The 18,523-nt window shown below is 35.4% G+C and overlaps 1 protein-coding gene across 1 annotated transcript; it reads right to left on the reverse strand.

Annotated features, from left to right (window-relative positions):
• Window positions 1–1,093: 1,093 nt before the first annotated feature.
• LOC109451249 (cytochrome c, testis-specific-like) lies at window positions 1,094–12,072 on the reverse strand. Its single transcript, XM_019739329.2, is given in 2 exon segments — window positions 1,094–1,242; window positions 11,904–12,072. Coding segments are annotated over 2 exon segments (318 nt in total).
• Between the last annotated feature and the right edge of the window lie 6,451 nt (window positions 12,073–18,523).

The raw sequence follows: 18,523 nt of genomic DNA on the forward strand, positions 1-18,523 counted from the left end.
TATTATCCATAACATGATATGGTGAAAAGTCACCAGGAATTAGAGTAGAAGATCCAAGTTTTGGTTTTAGTACGAGATCTCTTTATATAGTCTCAATTTAGAAGGTAAAAATCCTCCTAATATGGGTGTTAGTAGTAAAGCGGAAATGAAATAATGGATGTCCATCCTCACCCATACTGACCCCTGACCAGTCTATTACCCACCTCTTCGGTAAGGAAACAGCTTCTCCTTCTTGCATCGATCATACCATTTGGGTGACTGAGTACTTGTAGATTGCACAGCCACTTCAGGGGCTGCTTCAAACCTTACACAGGCCCTGTTGTGGACCTGTTCCACCATGCTTCTCTCCCACTTACTGTGAAGTGGGAGGTCTTTCCATATTAATGATGAGGGATATTTTTTTCTCCTTTTCTCTCAGGGTCTCTGCTATCCCTCCCTGCAATCCAGCTTTACATGACTCAAGATTAGAGGGTATCATAAAAAGATTATTGCAAAAAGATTATTATGTGATATAAATGTTTACTACTATGGAACATACTTTCTGTTTCTCACTAGGTTTTATTTTATACATGGTCAACAATTGGCTTTTTTCGCCCAATAATATTCCTAAAGTAAGATCAAATATTTGACTTCATTTTCCCTACTTTTTGCTCCTGAAGTATTATTTATAATAAAAGACAAACACATAACCAAGCACAGCTTAATAAAAACTAAAGCTAATGTCTGCTATATTTACATTTAAATTACAGAGAAATAAGTATGAGGAAGTTCTCTCCATCAGTAGCAGTTGCTAGGCTTATAAAATACTTTGCAGATGTAGAGGCCACTGAAGCACAATAGATTTCAGTTTCCTTCCCTCTCCTCCTCTATCCTGACCTGCCCACAGCCTTAATGAGTGGACAAAAATAAGTGCTGACTCTGAAGGGTATTTGATCAGTAGATTACACACAATCAAAAATACCTGTTATTTTAAAATGTTAAACTTACTGCAGGCTGGTCAAGAAAGATCAAATATGATTTCTTTAAACATACAATATTTGAAATTGGAAAAATTTGGCTTATAACTATTTTTTTTTTAAGTTTCAAGAGCATTTCATGAAGATGTTGCCCATTTCAAATACTGAATAAGATCTTCTCTCTCAATCTTCTTTTTAAGACCAGCAAATATCATTTTAGTTCCAGGGATATATTTCTTTGGGTTCTCCAAATATTCCATCCGAGTTTCATCTCCCCAGATAATACCTATAAAGGTGAAAATAAGTTTTAAGTTTCTGTAGTTACATTTGCAAGTCTTAGTTTCTGATGTAACCCACCTACATGAACAAGAGTATTCTTGGATTCAATAAGAAGGCTATTTATTATGACTGGGAATACTTACAATATTTAGTCTGACATGATATATGTAATTTATACTGACCTACAAGAAAATTCCAAAATTATTCTTTTTGGTGCTCTACTCTTTGGTTTCCCTGTAGAAATCCAACACTCACATACTTTTTAGGATGATCCGTGGTACACCAAGTGAACTACCAACCCAGACATGTTGTGCCTAAGCAGTACCCCATCCTCCTAGAATCACAGAAAGTTTCTTCTAGAAAAGATCTTAGAGATCAATTAATCCAACCCATCATTTTGCAGCTGAGTAAATGATGACCCAAAAAGAAGAGAATAACTTGCCCTAAGATGACAAGGGTGTTGTCTTAGGCAGAATCAAGAATCTGTGACTACGAACTCATATTTCCATGTTTTTTCTGCCACTCATACCAAGCTGTCTCTGTCCAGAACTCTACAAAAACCTATAATTTCAGGAATCCAGTTTTATGATGAGAAGAAAACGTTGTCTCTACTATTTTTCCTTTCTAAAACCAGTTGAACAGAACATGGACAAAGAGAAATAGAAATGCTAATTCCACTGTTGATAAAAATTTTGAAGAAGAACGTATAACTCCCCAACTTGATATAATGAGAAGGCTACCAAGGTCAGAAAACTTGAACTAGAGTGAGAGGACACCAGTCACTGATGATCTTGAAAGAGAAAAGTTTTTCAAACTAGGTGAAAAATTTTGAGGGGCAAAGTCATAATCCTCTAGCCCAAAGAGTAGCGTATATATCGATTAGCTGTGAAAGTTTCCCTAAATTTTAGACACCATGGAAGGCCAGGAGAGCCAGCATCAAAGAATAAAACATAGACATGCCATCTTTAAAGGAAGGATTCTGGGAAGCATCCTTTAAAATGATTTGAATTTTCATATAATGTACATGGATTTCAAAATATTTTAAAAATTATTAACATATTTATGACTCAGTGTGTCTTACTGCCTCTCTTAACAGATCTGACCTGACAATAGGCAAAGGATAAAGATTAATCTCTAATAATCAGTTAGTTTAGCTAATATGTTAGCCCCATGATATGATTTCTCTAAAGGCCCCAAAAGACGTGAGTCTGAATCTTAGTATTATCACTTCTTAGCATAGAAATGATATGGGCAGCTCATGAATTAATTCAACCAATTTGTTACTAAAATCTGCTTCAATTATCATGACCTCCAAAATGCAAATGCCATATAGGTATTTAATAATACATGTAAAGGCATTATTCTCAAAAGAAAAGCTTTATGCACTTAATGATATTTTTAAAAACGCAATGTAGATATTCAACCTCACTAATCATTAGAGAAATGCAAATCAAAACCACAATGAGATACCATGTCACACCCATTAGGACGGCCATTATTAAAAACAAAAACAGAAAATAACAGGTATTATCAAGGATGTGGAGAAATTCGAACCCTTGTATATTGCTGGTGGGAACATAAAATAGTGCAGCCACTATGGAAAATGGTACAGCTATTTCTCAAAAAATTAAACACAGAAATCATATGATTCAGCAATTTCACTTCAGTTCCCAAAGGAACTGAAAGAAGGGACATGAATAGGTATGTGTACACACATGTTCATAGCAGTATTCACAATAGCAAAACAGTTGAAGCAACCTGAGTGTCCAATGACATTGAATGTATAAACAAAAGGTGGCATATACATACAATGGAATATTATTCAGCTGTAAAATGGATGGAAATTATGATACACAGCACAACATGAATGAACACTGAAGACATTATGCTAAGTGAGTGAAATAAGCCAGTCACAGAAAAGATAAATACTATATGATTATATTTAAATGAGGTACCTAGAATAGTCAAATTAATTAGAAACAAAGTAGAATGGTGGTTGCCAGAGCACGTGTAATGGGTAAAGATTCAGTTTGGGAAGATAAAAACTTCTAGCAATGGATGTTGGTAATGATTGCAGAACAACGTGAATGTGATTACCACTACAGAGCTGTACACTTAAAAATGTAAAAAGAATAAATTTTGTGTTATATATTTTGCCACAATTTTTTTTAAAATCACACAATATAAGATTATTGTTATAATCATGAATTTTGTAAAACTATAACTCTAAGCAAGTCATATAAAGAATCTTTAAAATGAGAAGTTCCTTATTATTTTAAAAACTAAAATAGTGTAATTATTTCCAAGAGAAAGATTATATGTAGAGAATAAAATATGGTGAACAGGTTCCCACAATTTTATTAAAAGTGAACTATTTCCTTCATGGTTCTTAATTATTCAAGTCTGTTTTTGGTCAAGTTGTGCTGAAATATTTTTTAAATCCTTATTTTATTCTAAATAACTTTATTTTAAAACCGCAGCTCAATTAACGCTGTAAGGTACTTATTCTTTTTTCTTAGCTTTATTGAAATATAATTGACATATAACATTGTGGTGTAAGTTTAAGGTGTACAATGTGTTGATTTGTTACATTTATATACTGAAAAATAATTAATTACCACGAGTAGCATTAGCTAAAACCTTCACCTAATAATATAATTACGATTTCTTTTTCTGTGTTGAAAACATTTAAGATGTACTCTCTTAGCAACTTTTAAGTATATAATACAGTATTATTAGCTAACATTCAGCATGCTGTATTATTAGAGCCCCAGAACTTGTTAATCTTGTTGAATGATTTACTGTGGAAAGTTTGTCCCCTTTGAAAAATCTTTCCCCATTACAGAACCTCCCAGGCCCTTGTAGCTCTACTATGTTTTTCTGAGTTCAGCTTTTATATATTCCACATATAAGTGACATTATACAGTATTTGTCTTTCTCTGTCTGACTTATTTCACTCAGCAATATTGCCCTCAAGTTTCATCCAAATTGTTGCAAATGGCAGGATTTCCTTCTTTCTCATGGTTAAGTAACATATTAATATGTGTATATAATATATGTATATATATATATGTAATATATATACCACATCTTTTTTGTCCATTCATCCATTGACAGACAGATCATTTCCGTATCTTGGCTATTGTTGAATAATGCTGCAATGAACGCAGGGATGTGGGTATCTCTTTGAGATCCTGTTTTCATTTTCTCTAAGTATATAACCAGAAAAGGGATTATTGGATCATGTGGTAGTTCTATTTTTAATTTTTTTAGGAACTTTCATGTTTTCCATAGTAGCTGCACCAATTTACACTCCCACCAACAGTGCACAAGGGTTCCCTTTTCTCCACATCCTCACGAACACTTGTTATTTCTTATCTGTTTTATGATAGTAATTCTAACAGGTGTGAGGTGATGTTGTGGTTTTGATTTGCATTTCCTTATGATTAGTGATGTTAACACCTTTTTATGCACCTACTGGCTGTTGTATGACTTCTTTGGGAAAATGTCTATTCAATTCCTCTGCCTAATTTTTAATTGGGTTGTTTTTCACTCTTCAGTTGTAGGAATTGTTTATATATTTTGAATATTAACTTCTTATCAGTTATACGATTTGCAAATATTTTCTCCCATTCCATAGGTTGCCTTTTTATTTTGATGACTATTTGTTTTGCTGTACAGAAATTTTAGTTTCATGTAGTCTCACTTATTTATTTTTGCTCTTGTTGCTTATACTTTTGCTGTCATAGCCAGAAATCATTGCCAAGACCAATCTCAAGGAGTTTTTCCCTATTTTTTCCTCTAAGAGTTTTACAGTTTCAGGCCTTAGATTTAAGTCTCTGATCCACTTCAAGTTAATTTTTATCAGTGGTGTAAGACAGGGGTCTGATTTAATTCTACTATGTATTATTCTTATTTTATGAGAACTAACAAATAATATTATAGTCCCAAATACTTAAATGATCTGACTTGGAGAAATTTTATTTCTAATTCTTAAATAACATTAAAGCCAAGCATTCTACACAGCTTTTTTCTTTTTTTTTTTCAATTTATGGGGGTGACAATTGTTAGTAAAATTACATAGATTTCAGGTGTACAATTCTGTATTACATCATCTATAAATCCCATTGTGTGTTCTCCACCCAGAGTCAGTTCTCCTTCCATCACCATATATTCGATCCCCCTTACCCTCATCTCCCACCCCCCAACCCCCTTACCCTCTGGTAACCACTAAACTATTGTCTGTATCTAAGAGTTTTTGTTTCTCGTTTGTTTGTCTTGTTCTTTTGTTGTTTTTGGTTTATATACCACATATCAGTGAAATCATATGTTTCTCTGCTTTTTCTGTCTGACTTATTTCGCTTAGCATTATACTCTCAAGATCCATCCATGTTGTCACAAATGTTCCTATATCATCTTTTCTTACCACCGAATAGTATTCCATTGTGTATATATACCACAACTTCTTTATCCATTCATCTATTGAAGGACATTTTGGTTGTTTCCATGTCTTGGCCACGGTAAACAAAGCTGCAATGAACATTGGAGCACACGTGTCTTTATGTATAAATGTTTTCAGATTTTTTTGGTAGATACCCAGGAGAGGGATTGCTGGGTCATATGGTAATTCTATTCTTAATTTTCTGAGGAACCTCCACACTGCCTTCCATAGCGGCTGCACCAGTCTGCACTTCCACCAACAGTGTATCACGGTTCCTTTTTCTCCACAGCCTCTCCAACACTTGTTACTATTTCTACACGGCTTTTAATCCTTGACAACAATGTATAACAGAAGATATATTTGTAGTAAATTTTAATATGATTTCAAATCAATGCTAATAAGCAATAAAATCCTCAACATATTGGCTACTAGAGTAACAAATATTAGGTTATAACTAGCTAACAAATTAGGACTTCAAAAGTTGACTGCTATTGTAATATGATAATAAAATAATAAAATGACACTATAGAGAAATATTACCTTAAGAATTAAAGAGCTATAAAAATGCAAACAACAAACGTAAGTTTAAAACTGATTTATTCAACATTCTATCAACTGGATATCCTACTGCAATAAATGCAATTCATTTCTGACTCCATAGCACAGACTCCACAAGTCCCCAACAATACGGCCCTCACTTCAGATACCAGCTCCAAGTTCGGGGTCCCCAGGTCATCCAAACATCTGCTCAATTGGCTATAAATTTGAGGATTCCCAGGATCACCTCAAATTCAATAATTTGCTAAAACAATTCACAGAACTCAGGAAAGCACTGTATTTCCAATTACAATTTTATTACAAAGGATGCAAATCTGGACCAGCCAGATGAAGAGAAACATATGGCAAGGTCTGGGAAAGTGCCAAGCACAGAGCTTCTGGATTCTGTCCCTTGTTGAATCACCCTATCAGGACACTGATGTGTTTGCCACCCAGGAACTCAAGTTTTTACTGGGTTTCATTACATAGGCATGATTGATTGACTCAATACCCATGTAACTGAACTCAGTTTCCAGCTTTTATCCCCTGTCCCTGGAGATATCACCTAGCCCAAAGCCCCAATTCTCTAGTCTTATGGTTGGTCTTTTGTCCTTGGCCAGCCCCCATCCTGAAACTATCTACGGGGAGTCTAACAGAAATCATCTTATTAGCATCTAACAGAAATCTCAGGCCAGGTTCCCAGGGCCCAACCTTGAATAACAAAGATACTACTATGACTCAGGAAATTCCATGGTTTTAAAGATTCCCTACCAGGAAACTGGGAAAAAGACCAAATTCTTTATTACAGAACACCTACTAACCAGCATTTTCTGTACATACTAAATACAATGGTATTGTGTTAATAACAACTGTGTTGATGTTTAAAAATATGCCAAAGAACCCTTGACACGACAAAGATTAAATTTCATTCTATTTTGTTTGAATATAAGTATTTTATCAATTACCTAGGTATTTATTTTATATGTATATATGGTCCTTTATTATGGGTGTCTCCTAAATAAAGGTATGTTGAGGTCCGAACTCCTCAGAATGTGGCTTTGTTTGGAAATAGGGTCATTGCAGATGATTAGTTAAACTGAAATCAGGTCACGCTGGAGATTGATGGGTCCTCAACCCAATATGACTGGTTTCCTTATGAGACAGCTACGTGAGGAGACACATGGGGACCATGTGAGGACACAGGCAGAAATTGGAGATAGCAGCTATATGCCAAAACACCAATATTTTACTGACAAACCACTAGAAGCTAGGAGGAAGCAAGGAAGCTAGAAGATGTCCCTATATGCTTCAGAGGGAGTATGGATGGCCCTGCCAACACCTTGATTTCACACTTCTGCCTTCCAGAACTATAAAACCATACATTTCTGCTATTTTAAAGAACCTGGTATACGGCACTTTGTTACAGCAGCCCCAGGAAACTTCAAATACTCAGATCTATTAGTAGCACTCTAAAGTAGTTAAACTTACCATATATTCCCTACCCAGCCACACCCTGCATAGAAATCTAAGAGAAGTCTAGAGACCAAGGTTTTTGCCAGGTTTCCATCCTACTAAACTGTATGGCTCTCAGAGTTACAGGAAAATAAAAAATATCTTATTTTAATTAATAAATACATAAATACTGACAATCTCTACATGTGTGAATTTTGTTTTAACCAAACCATATGACTATCCCCAAGATTAATTTCCCCAAAACACCCCATAACAAAAATTTCACTATATCTTACCTATCTGTAATGTAAGTATAATTAGCATTTTTTATTGTAATGTTAAGTGCCTGACAAGCTTCTGACTGCCAGGCATCCACTTCAAAGAAAGATATTAATCTGAAATAAATACATTGCAAGCTACAGGACTAGATAAAGAACCAGGCCACCCCATCCATAAACTTTTTTTTTTTTTTTTTTTGGAAAGCTCTGGTAGAGCTAGCTGACCATATGGCTAACCATTTACTTTTCCCTTCCCCTGATTTGTTTCCTGCTCTTATGTTTTAAATTCACCAATAAAAAGTGAACCTGTGAAATCCTAGGCACTCCACCCTTGACTCCCCAAAAAGCAGACCCTCAGGCCTGTGCTTGCTCACTTGCATGGGTGCTATCTCTGTCCTTCCCTCCACCCCCCACCTTTCCCAAACCTCACCTTGTGGCCCCAGGCATGCCATGTTCCCTCCAGGATTTGTGAATAATACGCCTTGTCTTTTTAAAGTTCCCTAATGGGTGTTGCTGAGATGTGTCTTGCAATCATAATAAGAACCACAGGGCCAGTTTGGTTTTGTTGGGAGAAATGTCTGTGGGGGCTCTAAACAAGTAGTACAAGCCGAAATGAGCACCCCCAGACATTTCTAGCCAGTAGCATCACTATGGATAGGCTAAAACCAACCCAAAATACTGTCTTACTAGGAACAGTTTTTAAAATGCAGAATCCCTCTTTTGACAAAGTATAAGCTATTACATGTACACTCAAAAAAAAAAAAAAAAAAATGGTGCCAACTCCCCTCATGAAAGCCCTTCTCCTACAACATGGTCTGCAAATCTCAATCAAGTAAGGTGCATTACAGCCTATAAAGCACTATGAAACCCATTAAGAAATTTAAAAATACTAAATTTTAATCATATATGAAGAGGATTATAGCTGCCGATAATCTATATTTAAAACTTCTCCAAACACAGAAGCCAGACAAAGCTACCACATAAAACTACAAACCAATATCTCATAACTATACATGCAAAAAAATCCTCGACAAAATACTAGCAAACTAAATTCTATAGCACATTAAAAGATTTACTACATGACAAGTGGGATTTATCCCAGGAATGCAAGGATGGTTCGACATAAGAAAAATTAATGTAATACACCACATTAACAGAGCACAAGGAAAAAAATACATGATTATCTTAATAAATGCAGAAAAAGCATTTGACAAAATCCAACAACTCATGATAAAAACAACGAGTAAACTAGGAATTAAAGGAAACTTGCTTAACATGAATTTATGGAAAACCCACAGCTAATATACTCAAGGTAAAAAAAATTGAAATCTCCCCCCCTAATATCAGGAAGAAGACAAGGATGCTTGCTTTTATCAACTGCTATTCAGAATTCTACTGGAAGTCCTAGCCAGAGAAATCAGGGAAGAATAAGAAATAAAAGCTATTTAAATTGGAAAGGAAGAAGTAAAGCTATCTCTATTCACAGATGACATAATTCTACATATAGAAAGTCCCAAAGAACCCACAAAAAAATTACTAGAGCTAATAAATTAATTCAGCAAAGTTACAGGGTACAAGATCAACTGATATAAAGATCAGTGTGTTTCTATACATATGCAACAAACAAGCTGAAAACGAAATTAAGAAAATTCTATTTATAAAAATATCTAAAAAGAGTAAAATAGTTATGAACAAATTTAACCAAGGGGGTGAAAGACTGGTACACTGAATGTTATAAAATATTGCTGTAAGAAATTAAAGAAGATTTAAATAAATGGAAAAGCAGCCTATGTTCACAAATTGGAATGCTAATATTGTTAAGATGGCAATACTCTCAAAAGCAATCTATAGATACAATGCAATCTCTATAAAATTCCAAGGGCCGTTTTTGACAAAATTACAGTAATCAAAACAGTGTGGTACTACTACAAGGACATACAAACCAATGGAATAGAACTGAAACCTTAGTTTATATGGCCAAATGATTTTCAACAAGAGAGTCAAGACCATTCAACTGGGAAAGAATGGTCTCTTCAACAAGTGGTGCCCAGACAACTGGATAACCACATGCAAAGTAATGAAATTGTACCCCTACTTCACTCTATATAAAAAATCAACTCAAAATGGATCAATCACCTTAATCAAAGAGCCAAAACTATAAAACTATTAGAAGAAAACATAAATCTTAATGACATCAGACTTAGAGATGGATTCCTAGACTTGACACCAAAAGCACAGCAACATCAACAACAGAAAGATAAATGGACTTTATACAAATTGAAGACTTCTGTGCATTAAAAGGCACTACCAAGAAAATGAAGATAATCTACAGAATAAGAAAAATATTTGCAAATTACATATTTGATAAGAGTCCAGAATACATAAAGAACTTTTACAATACAACAACAAAAAACAAAGAACCAAAATAAAAAATAGGCAGAGGACAGAAATAGACATTTTTTCCAAAGGAAATATACAAATTGCCAACAAACACAGAAAAAGCTGTTCAACATCATGGTTGATTAGGGAAATGCAAAGTAAAATCACAAGACGACACTTCACACTCACTACAATGGCAATTTAAAAAAAGGAAAAGAAAAGAGCAAGTGTTGGTGAGTACGAGACAGGAATCCTCCTACAATCCTGATGGGAATGTAAAATGGTACAACCACTATGAAAAACAGTTTGATTTTTCCTCAAAAAGTAAACATAGATTTAACAAATGACCCAGCAATTCCACTCTTAGTTAAATAACTAAAAGACCGGAAAACAGGGACTCAAACAAATACGTATTCACAAATATTCATAGCAGCGCTACAGAGAATAGGCAAAAGGTGGCAACAATCCAAATGTCCATCAACAGATAAACAAAATGTGATACGTACATACCATAGAATATTGTATTAGCCATAAAAAGTAATGATGTACTGATACATGCTACAACTTCAATGAACCTTGAAAATATCATGCTATGTAAAAGAAGCCAGAAACAAAAGGTCATATATTAAATGGTTCCTTTTATATGAAATATCCAGAGAAGGCAAATCTATAGAAATAGAAAGCAGATCAGTGGTTGCCAAAGGCTAGAGGAAGGAGAAGATTAGGAGTGATTACTTAATAGGTCCAGGGGTTCTTCTAGGGTAATGAAAAAGTTTTGAACCTACAGAAGGGTGGTCACTGTACAACACCGTGAATGCACTAAATGTTACTGACTGGCTAATTGTATGTTATGTGAATTTCACCTTTAAAAAAATAGAAATAAAAAATTAAATAAAACAAAAACCTTTCCAAAGAGTAGTGTAGTGGTGATCTGAAATTTGGGACTGTAAAAAATGCTAGGCTCCCAAGAACAACTCAAAATAGAGTTTCACTCTATTTTAGAGTTGTACCCTATTTTTGAAGTGAATGCTAATGATATACATGTATGTATGTATGTATGTATGTATGTACGTACATGTATATCCAATAATAATAAATTGCTTTGCAACGATATAAAATCTTCTCCGTCCATTTTACATTTCAACTCTAAAATGCTTTCCCACTTTCACAGCCATCTACCACTTTCCACCAACACAGAAATCGTCGACATACTTTTTCAAACTATGTAACATTCCCTCCACCCTGCTAGGAATCACTACTAAATAGAAAACTAACATTATGCTTAAAATATAATTTGACCTTTAAAATTTAGCTTATCCTTTTTCAAGATAAATGTACTGCATATAATTAAATACCTTGTATATGCAAAAACCTATGCCACAGAGGATAGCTAATTCCTCTGATCAAGATGACCAGTTATCCAAATGCAGTTCTTATGATACAAATCAATGTTTCAGTAATATAAACATGGGGATTTCATTTTTAATGCTGTGAATTAGGAAATTATTATAATATCAAATTATGTGCCTTCTTCTTTTTTACAAAGTTTCCAGTTCTCTCCCACAATTGCCTAGTTTTTACCTTTGTTTTTGTTTGCATTGGAATAAGAAAATCCTGGTGCTTGTCCCATCTGTCAGCCAAAAATGCCCCAGAGATTTGGACCAGTCTTGTGTTTTCCACCTTTTTCCACTGTGTGGCACTGAGCACATTTTTGAGCAAAGATCTTCTTGCCTGCCTCAGCATCTCCCATTTTGTTCTGCAATGAAGCAGATTAAAGAAAACATCAGATTTGCAAAGCTAAAGAAAAGGAATTCCATCACTTTGAAGTGAATACTAATGATACTAAACAAAAAATATAGTTTAAAGCATGCTTGCTTTAAAGTCTGAGTGCTCAAAAACACAAACATATAGCATCCAATTTTATAAAGACATAATCATCTCATTTACCAGGTTTATATATATTTTTACATTTCTAGCTATAGCTACTTCAGAAAGTGCTATTGGTATAAGGTTTTACTTCAGACTTCAAACAATTATAGTAATTTATTTAGGACAATCATATTCCATTTTTTGTTTTCACTCCCAAAAAGTGCATTTGCAAAAAATGATACAAAGCATATAGGTCTAATTTGGTATCCCCTTACTTAAAAATAAGGATAGAACAAAGTGAAAATGTGTTTAAATATGATACTTATTATGTGTACTTATATGCTTGCAAAAAGAACTGTAAAATTAAAAATCATACAGAAAAAAATGAGGCCACAGTAAGTTATATGTAACACATCATTTCTCATTTATTTATACCTGCAGCTATAAACAAATCTATCCGGCTAAATCAAGCATTATCTGAAAGCAATTAAATAACATTATTGAGTTCAGTCAGCATTAGTATCCATTTAATACTACTGTAATGGGCAATGTATAGTTCTAAATAGAGAAGATTTTTATATGGTGATAAGTATATAAAATAAATTTTGTACTAAGACATTTTGGTTCAGACTGCCAAAAATTCTGTTACATAATTAAATAAATGCCTCTTCCAACTAAATTGATGTAAGAATTAAAATAATGTCAACTTACTGAAAAAAATGTAGTTTGATATGCTAATGAATGAAGTGCCTGAACAAAAAAGTTATTATTATAGAAATTATGAAAATACCTAGCTCTTTGACAGTATAATTCTAAGCACATTTTTACCTTTATAACTACAGGGAATAGAAAATGTTTCTGTTATTCTGACAATATTGAAAAATACAGTATTGTTTAAAGTTAGCTATTACTCAGATAGAGGTTAGTACTTCATATACAATGACCTGCAAAATTAGTATCTTCTCAATTTCTTTAAATCTGTTTCCAAATTTACAAAACCCACAAAATTGAAGTGATGAAAGAGGAAGGGGAAGCTCACTAGACTATTTGAAGTGTAAACACTACACAGACTCAAAAAAATTAAGCGGGATTCTGTGTGTTACAGTGTCGAAAGTACCGTAAGTCGGGTGCCTCACAACGATGTGATCCTGGGTAAGTCACTTCACGTCTATGAACCCAACAGGTGTCTCTGACCTTTCCCCCTTCTAATCGGATGCTATTGAACCTCTGAGGTGGAACATGAATCCAGCTTTCCAAACACCCAAACTAGGCTCTTCCATACCAACACCTCCATTTCGAGGATAACTTCTGCCAACTGTGGGCAGAAGTCTCTACTCAGAATCAGTCCCACCCAGAAATCAGAAAGGCTCCCTAGAAATACTCTTCTGTTGCTCTTAGGGACATCTGGGTCCCACCAGGCTGAAGTTAGGGCAAGCCTCTTCTGAGCAGGATGGCTAGATACTCCCCTCTGGGTGGACCCAGGCCCAGATTGCAACGGTACATAAACACTGTGCTCAGGTGTCATAGCTGGCTGGCCCACTCCCTCCCAGCCAGGCCCACCCCGACCACAGGTCCAGTAGCTTGGGCTGGCGGATCAGCCTTCTTCCTGTCCAGTGAACCCTTAGTAGTCACCCCAGCGGTGGCTGGGCCAGAGCCCATGCATCAATTTCTAGACTGTCAGTCCTGCAGCAGCACCTCAAAGACCTCCGCAGCAGGCCCAGCCAGGCATGTGCTTCCAGGGGACCCCAGCCAACGGCAGGCTGGGCTCCATCCACGCCACTGATTGGCCTCCAGATCCAGCGGGATCGCAACTTTTCCAAGGGCTTAAAGGCTTGGACCCGCTGGGCAGCCACTGGCTGAGTCTAAATGTGACAAAGTGAATGTCCCTAACCCAGCCCTTTTTCATTCGTATAACTTTCACCTAACCAAAGAGTTAAATTATCTATGTATATTCAGTGTGTACCAGTTCTTGCTTGAAGTAGGAACTTGACGTTTTATGAATGGCCTATTAGCATTTGATCGTGGTAACCAAATCAGGTAATCAAAAAGAAGAAAACAGTAGCTCACTATGAGCAGTCACTGTGCCAAGCAACTTGGAAATACGAACACCAAACCACTGCCCCAATTTTCTATGAGTTACAATCCAGTTGGGGCAAAATTTAAATATATTAAAAGTTAAATCATTATAAATTAGCTACACAAAAATACACTAATACAAGAACTGACAGCAAGGTTGCAAGCTGCCTGCTAATCACTGAAAGAGTGGAATGGAGTATAAATAGAAAAAGAATGAGTCCTGAAAGATCAAGGGAAGGAGATATGGAAGAAAAGACTGAGAAAGCTTTAAGAAGACAAAGGTATTGAAGGCAGACAGGTGAAAACGTCAAAGTCGTGTTTAGGAAAACATGAGAAGGGAAAGTAGCTTATCTGTGGTTACATAATTACTCAGGGAGGTGTGGGTGGTAAAACTATGACAGAGAAATCGCAATATTAAAATCATTTTTTAAATTGTTCAACAAGCAAGGTATTTGGGAAAGTCACAGTGAAATTTTTGTGAATTAGGTAAGTGGGAAGTTTACCCAATATTCTTTTTCTATAGAGCTCTGTCCAAAAAGACCTTCCTGCCACGAGAGAAATGTTCTTTGTGTCCACTCTCTACTATCAGCAAGTAGTTTTTGAGCATTTCAAATGTAGCTAGTTGATGATAGCCAGTCTAACTGCATCAAACCCTCATACACTGTCAGTGGGAATGCAGACTGGTGCAGCCGTTATGGAAGGCAGTGTGGGGGTTCCTCAAAAAATTACGAATAGAATTACCATATGACCCAGCAATCCCTCTCCTGGGTATCTACCCAAAAAATCTGAAAACATTTATACATAGAGACACGTGTGCTCCAATGTTCATTGCAGCTTTGTTTACAGTGGCCAAGACATGGAAACAACCAAAATGTCCTTCGATAAATGAATGGATAAAGAAGTTGTGGTATGTATACACAACGGAATACTACTCGGCAGTAAGATGAAGTAGGAGCATTTGTGACTACATGGGTGGATCTTGAGATTATAATGCTAAGCGAAATAAGTCGGACTGAAAAAGCAGAGAACCATATGATTTCACTGATATGTGGTATATAAACCAAAAACAACAAAAGAACAAGACAAACAAATGAGAAACAAAAACTCATAGACACAGACAATAGTTTAGTGGTTACCAGAGGGTAAGGGGGGGGGGGATGATAGATGAGGGTAAAGGGGATCAAATATTTGGTGATGAAGGAGAACTGACTCTGGGTGGTGAACACCAAATGTGATTTACAGATGATGTAATACAGAATTGCACACCTGAAATCTATAGAACTTTACTAACAATTGTCACCCCAATAAACTTTAATTTAAAAAAATCTGACAAAGAAAAAGAAAATAAAAATAAAAATGTGGCTAATCTGACTGAGTAACTGAATTTTTAATTACGTTAATCATAGTTAATTTCAATTAATTTAACTCATTGTAATTTAAATAACCACAATTACCCGATGGTTGAATAAAACTATTCTAAGCAGTGCCTATGAGTTCTGTCCTGTGATATACATATTTAAAAGATGTCTTCAAACTGAATCAAAAGGAACAGGGCTACTGGGGGGGGGGGGGGGGAATCAGGAGTTAAATATTATTCCCAAACTCTAACAAAGGCATGCAAACTCAAGAAAAAAGAGACTGCCACTTTTTGAATGCCTACCACACACAGGTCAGGGTAGGTGCTTGCATACATCATTAGCAGCCAGTAGCCTTACAGAGGGGAAAATGGAGACTCTGCACCATATTTTTACAGAGCAATATGAAAGCTACTAATTGATCACCAATAAATATCATTGGTAAAATCTACTAAAAATAAAGCGTAACATTTTTACTTAATTAAATATAACGTATGAAGACTAATATTGAAAACCAGTAAACCTCATTTCCATTACATCATGTCAAGGAAATTTGAAAAACAATGAGAAGAATTTACTATTTTCTTTTTGCATTTCAAAAATAAGTCACAATGTCATCTCTTATTTTTTTAAAAAGAAATTCATAAGAATTTCGGAAGAAAAAATGTCAAGGAAAATCTCAATTTCATGTGAAATAAACATGTGTTTATAATTCTAATAATTGTGCATTGTACATTGCATGTTTTAAAGCCTTGAAAACTTTAATCTGCAAGTTCCCAGCACATCTTTTCTCTAATACAAAATCAATTAATAAGCATTCTTTCAAACCTCAGAATTTTCAGCTGTTTTAGTTACATGTGATTTGTGTTCAGTTATGATTTTATATTATTTGAAACATGACAACTAGTCATTATTGAGTGACGAAAATGTTCTAAAATTGATTGCGGTAATGGTTGCACAACTCTGTGAACATACTAAAAAAACATTGAGTTGCACAATTTAAATAGGTGAATTTATGATATCTGAATTACATCTCAATAAAAAACGTATTTAAAGTAAACTGATGTCATAGGAAAAAATACATTTACGGTATTTTAGTAATTTATAAGTAAATTTCTTGTTTTCCTTGAATATGTGGTATTTCACATAATTGGGTGGTAAAGAAATTTTGCTTTCCTAGCATTTCCCATTATTTACATTCCTGGTTTTGCTTTACGCAATCTTTCATCCTTTCTTTAAGAAAAAAAAAGTAACTGATCTGAATATCAGCCCCAAATTTTCAGGATACCAATCAGTAATCTCGTTTTACAAACAGTGGAAAAAGCCGTCAGTGCAGTTTAAGAAAATTACACATTGTCCACTAGATGGCACTGGTGTGCAAATAGTATTGCTAGACTCTTTGCACTTCCTCACACATCAATAAAATTGTTACATTACCACATTGTTTTCCTTCACCTTGATTGGTCTGGAAAACATAAAGAGAAGTGGAAAGTTAAGATAAAATACTTCCTTGACTTGCTAAGCTTCAGGGTAAACAGAGCCTACATTTTACAAATGTGGAATGTAATGCAAGGTGAAAGTGTCACAATCTTACGCTAAATCAAGGGTGAGAACCCAGAATCCCAGACTCCTAGTTGCCATCCCACTATACAATATCAAGAGTTGGGGAGTGGATACCATAGTCAAAGAGACAAAGAAAATTACTCTCTATTGTGCCTTGGTACACATATTATCTCATTTGATCTCTAAGCAATTAGTTCTACAGTGTTTCCCCCCAAAAAAGACCTAACTGGAAAATAAGCCCTAGCATGATTTTTCAGGATGACATCCCCTGAACATAAGCCCTAATGCGTGTTTTGGAGCAAAAATATATTAATATAAGACTCGGTCTTATTTTCGTTGAAACACGGTATGTGTACTATCTCATATAATCCTAACTATACAAGCCCAAACGATGAACTCATGAGGGAAGCAGAGTGACCATTTTGTTGACTACTATAGCACTTCAGTAAAGTGCAGTGCCCAACACATAGTAGACAAGTCAAAAACATTTGTTGCTTCAGTGAATGGATGAGTCAATTAAGTAAGCTTGACAAATAACCCAGTTAGTGGGTAATATTATTTCTACTTTAAGATTGAGGAAACTGAAATTGAATATCTGAGGTAACTTGTCCAAGCTCACACAATTCAGTGGCAGAACTGTTTAACACAATCTGACATTACTTTGCATTACTTATTTACATGTAAGATTTCCCCAACAGATGAAAACCTCTCTAAGGGCAGGGATCAGATCCCTCCTATTACCCATTGCATGTACAGCTCCTTGCACAGAGCCGGGCACATAGTTGGCACACAATAAATGTGTTTCTCTGTTTTGAGTTCTGACCCAGGTCTTAGAAGTCTGGACTTGAACACTCAAGAAGCTGTGCTCCTGGACCACTTTCTGATTTATTCCTTTCACTTCATTCCAACGCCACTGCTAAATCCAAGCCTTCTGGATTTCTGCTAGTTTTCTACTGACCTCTCCTCAAGGCTTATTAACAATAAGCCTTGGAAGTCAGTATGCATTTCACATTTTGCTTGCACCTTACGATGTCTCCTAGTTCCACAGCTGAGCAGTCCGCCCGTTCTGCTCTCAGTCCCTCGGGGGTGCGTGTCGGAGTGGAGTAGATCAGCAGGTGGGGTTGGTTCTAGTTTTGGCTCTGTTACTTTTATCTCTATTACCGTTTGGCTATTGCAAGGGCCTCAATTTCCTCCTCTCCATTTTCTCAACAAATGAGGCTGGTTTTGGATGAGCTCAAAGGTTCCTTTCAGCTTTAAGGCTTTTTCTGTTTTAATTCTGTCCTATGGTGGTGGTCCTCTATTGAGTTTATGACCAAGATAGCAAATTTTGGGGGAAGA

Source organism: Rhinolophus sinicus, chromosome 17, assembly GCF_057876585.1.
Source record: "Rhinolophus sinicus isolate RSI-liver-muscle chromosome 17, RSI-T2T, whole genome shotgun sequence".
Lineage (NCBI taxonomy): Eukaryota > Metazoa > Chordata > Mammalia > Chiroptera > Rhinolophidae > Rhinolophus > Rhinolophus sinicus.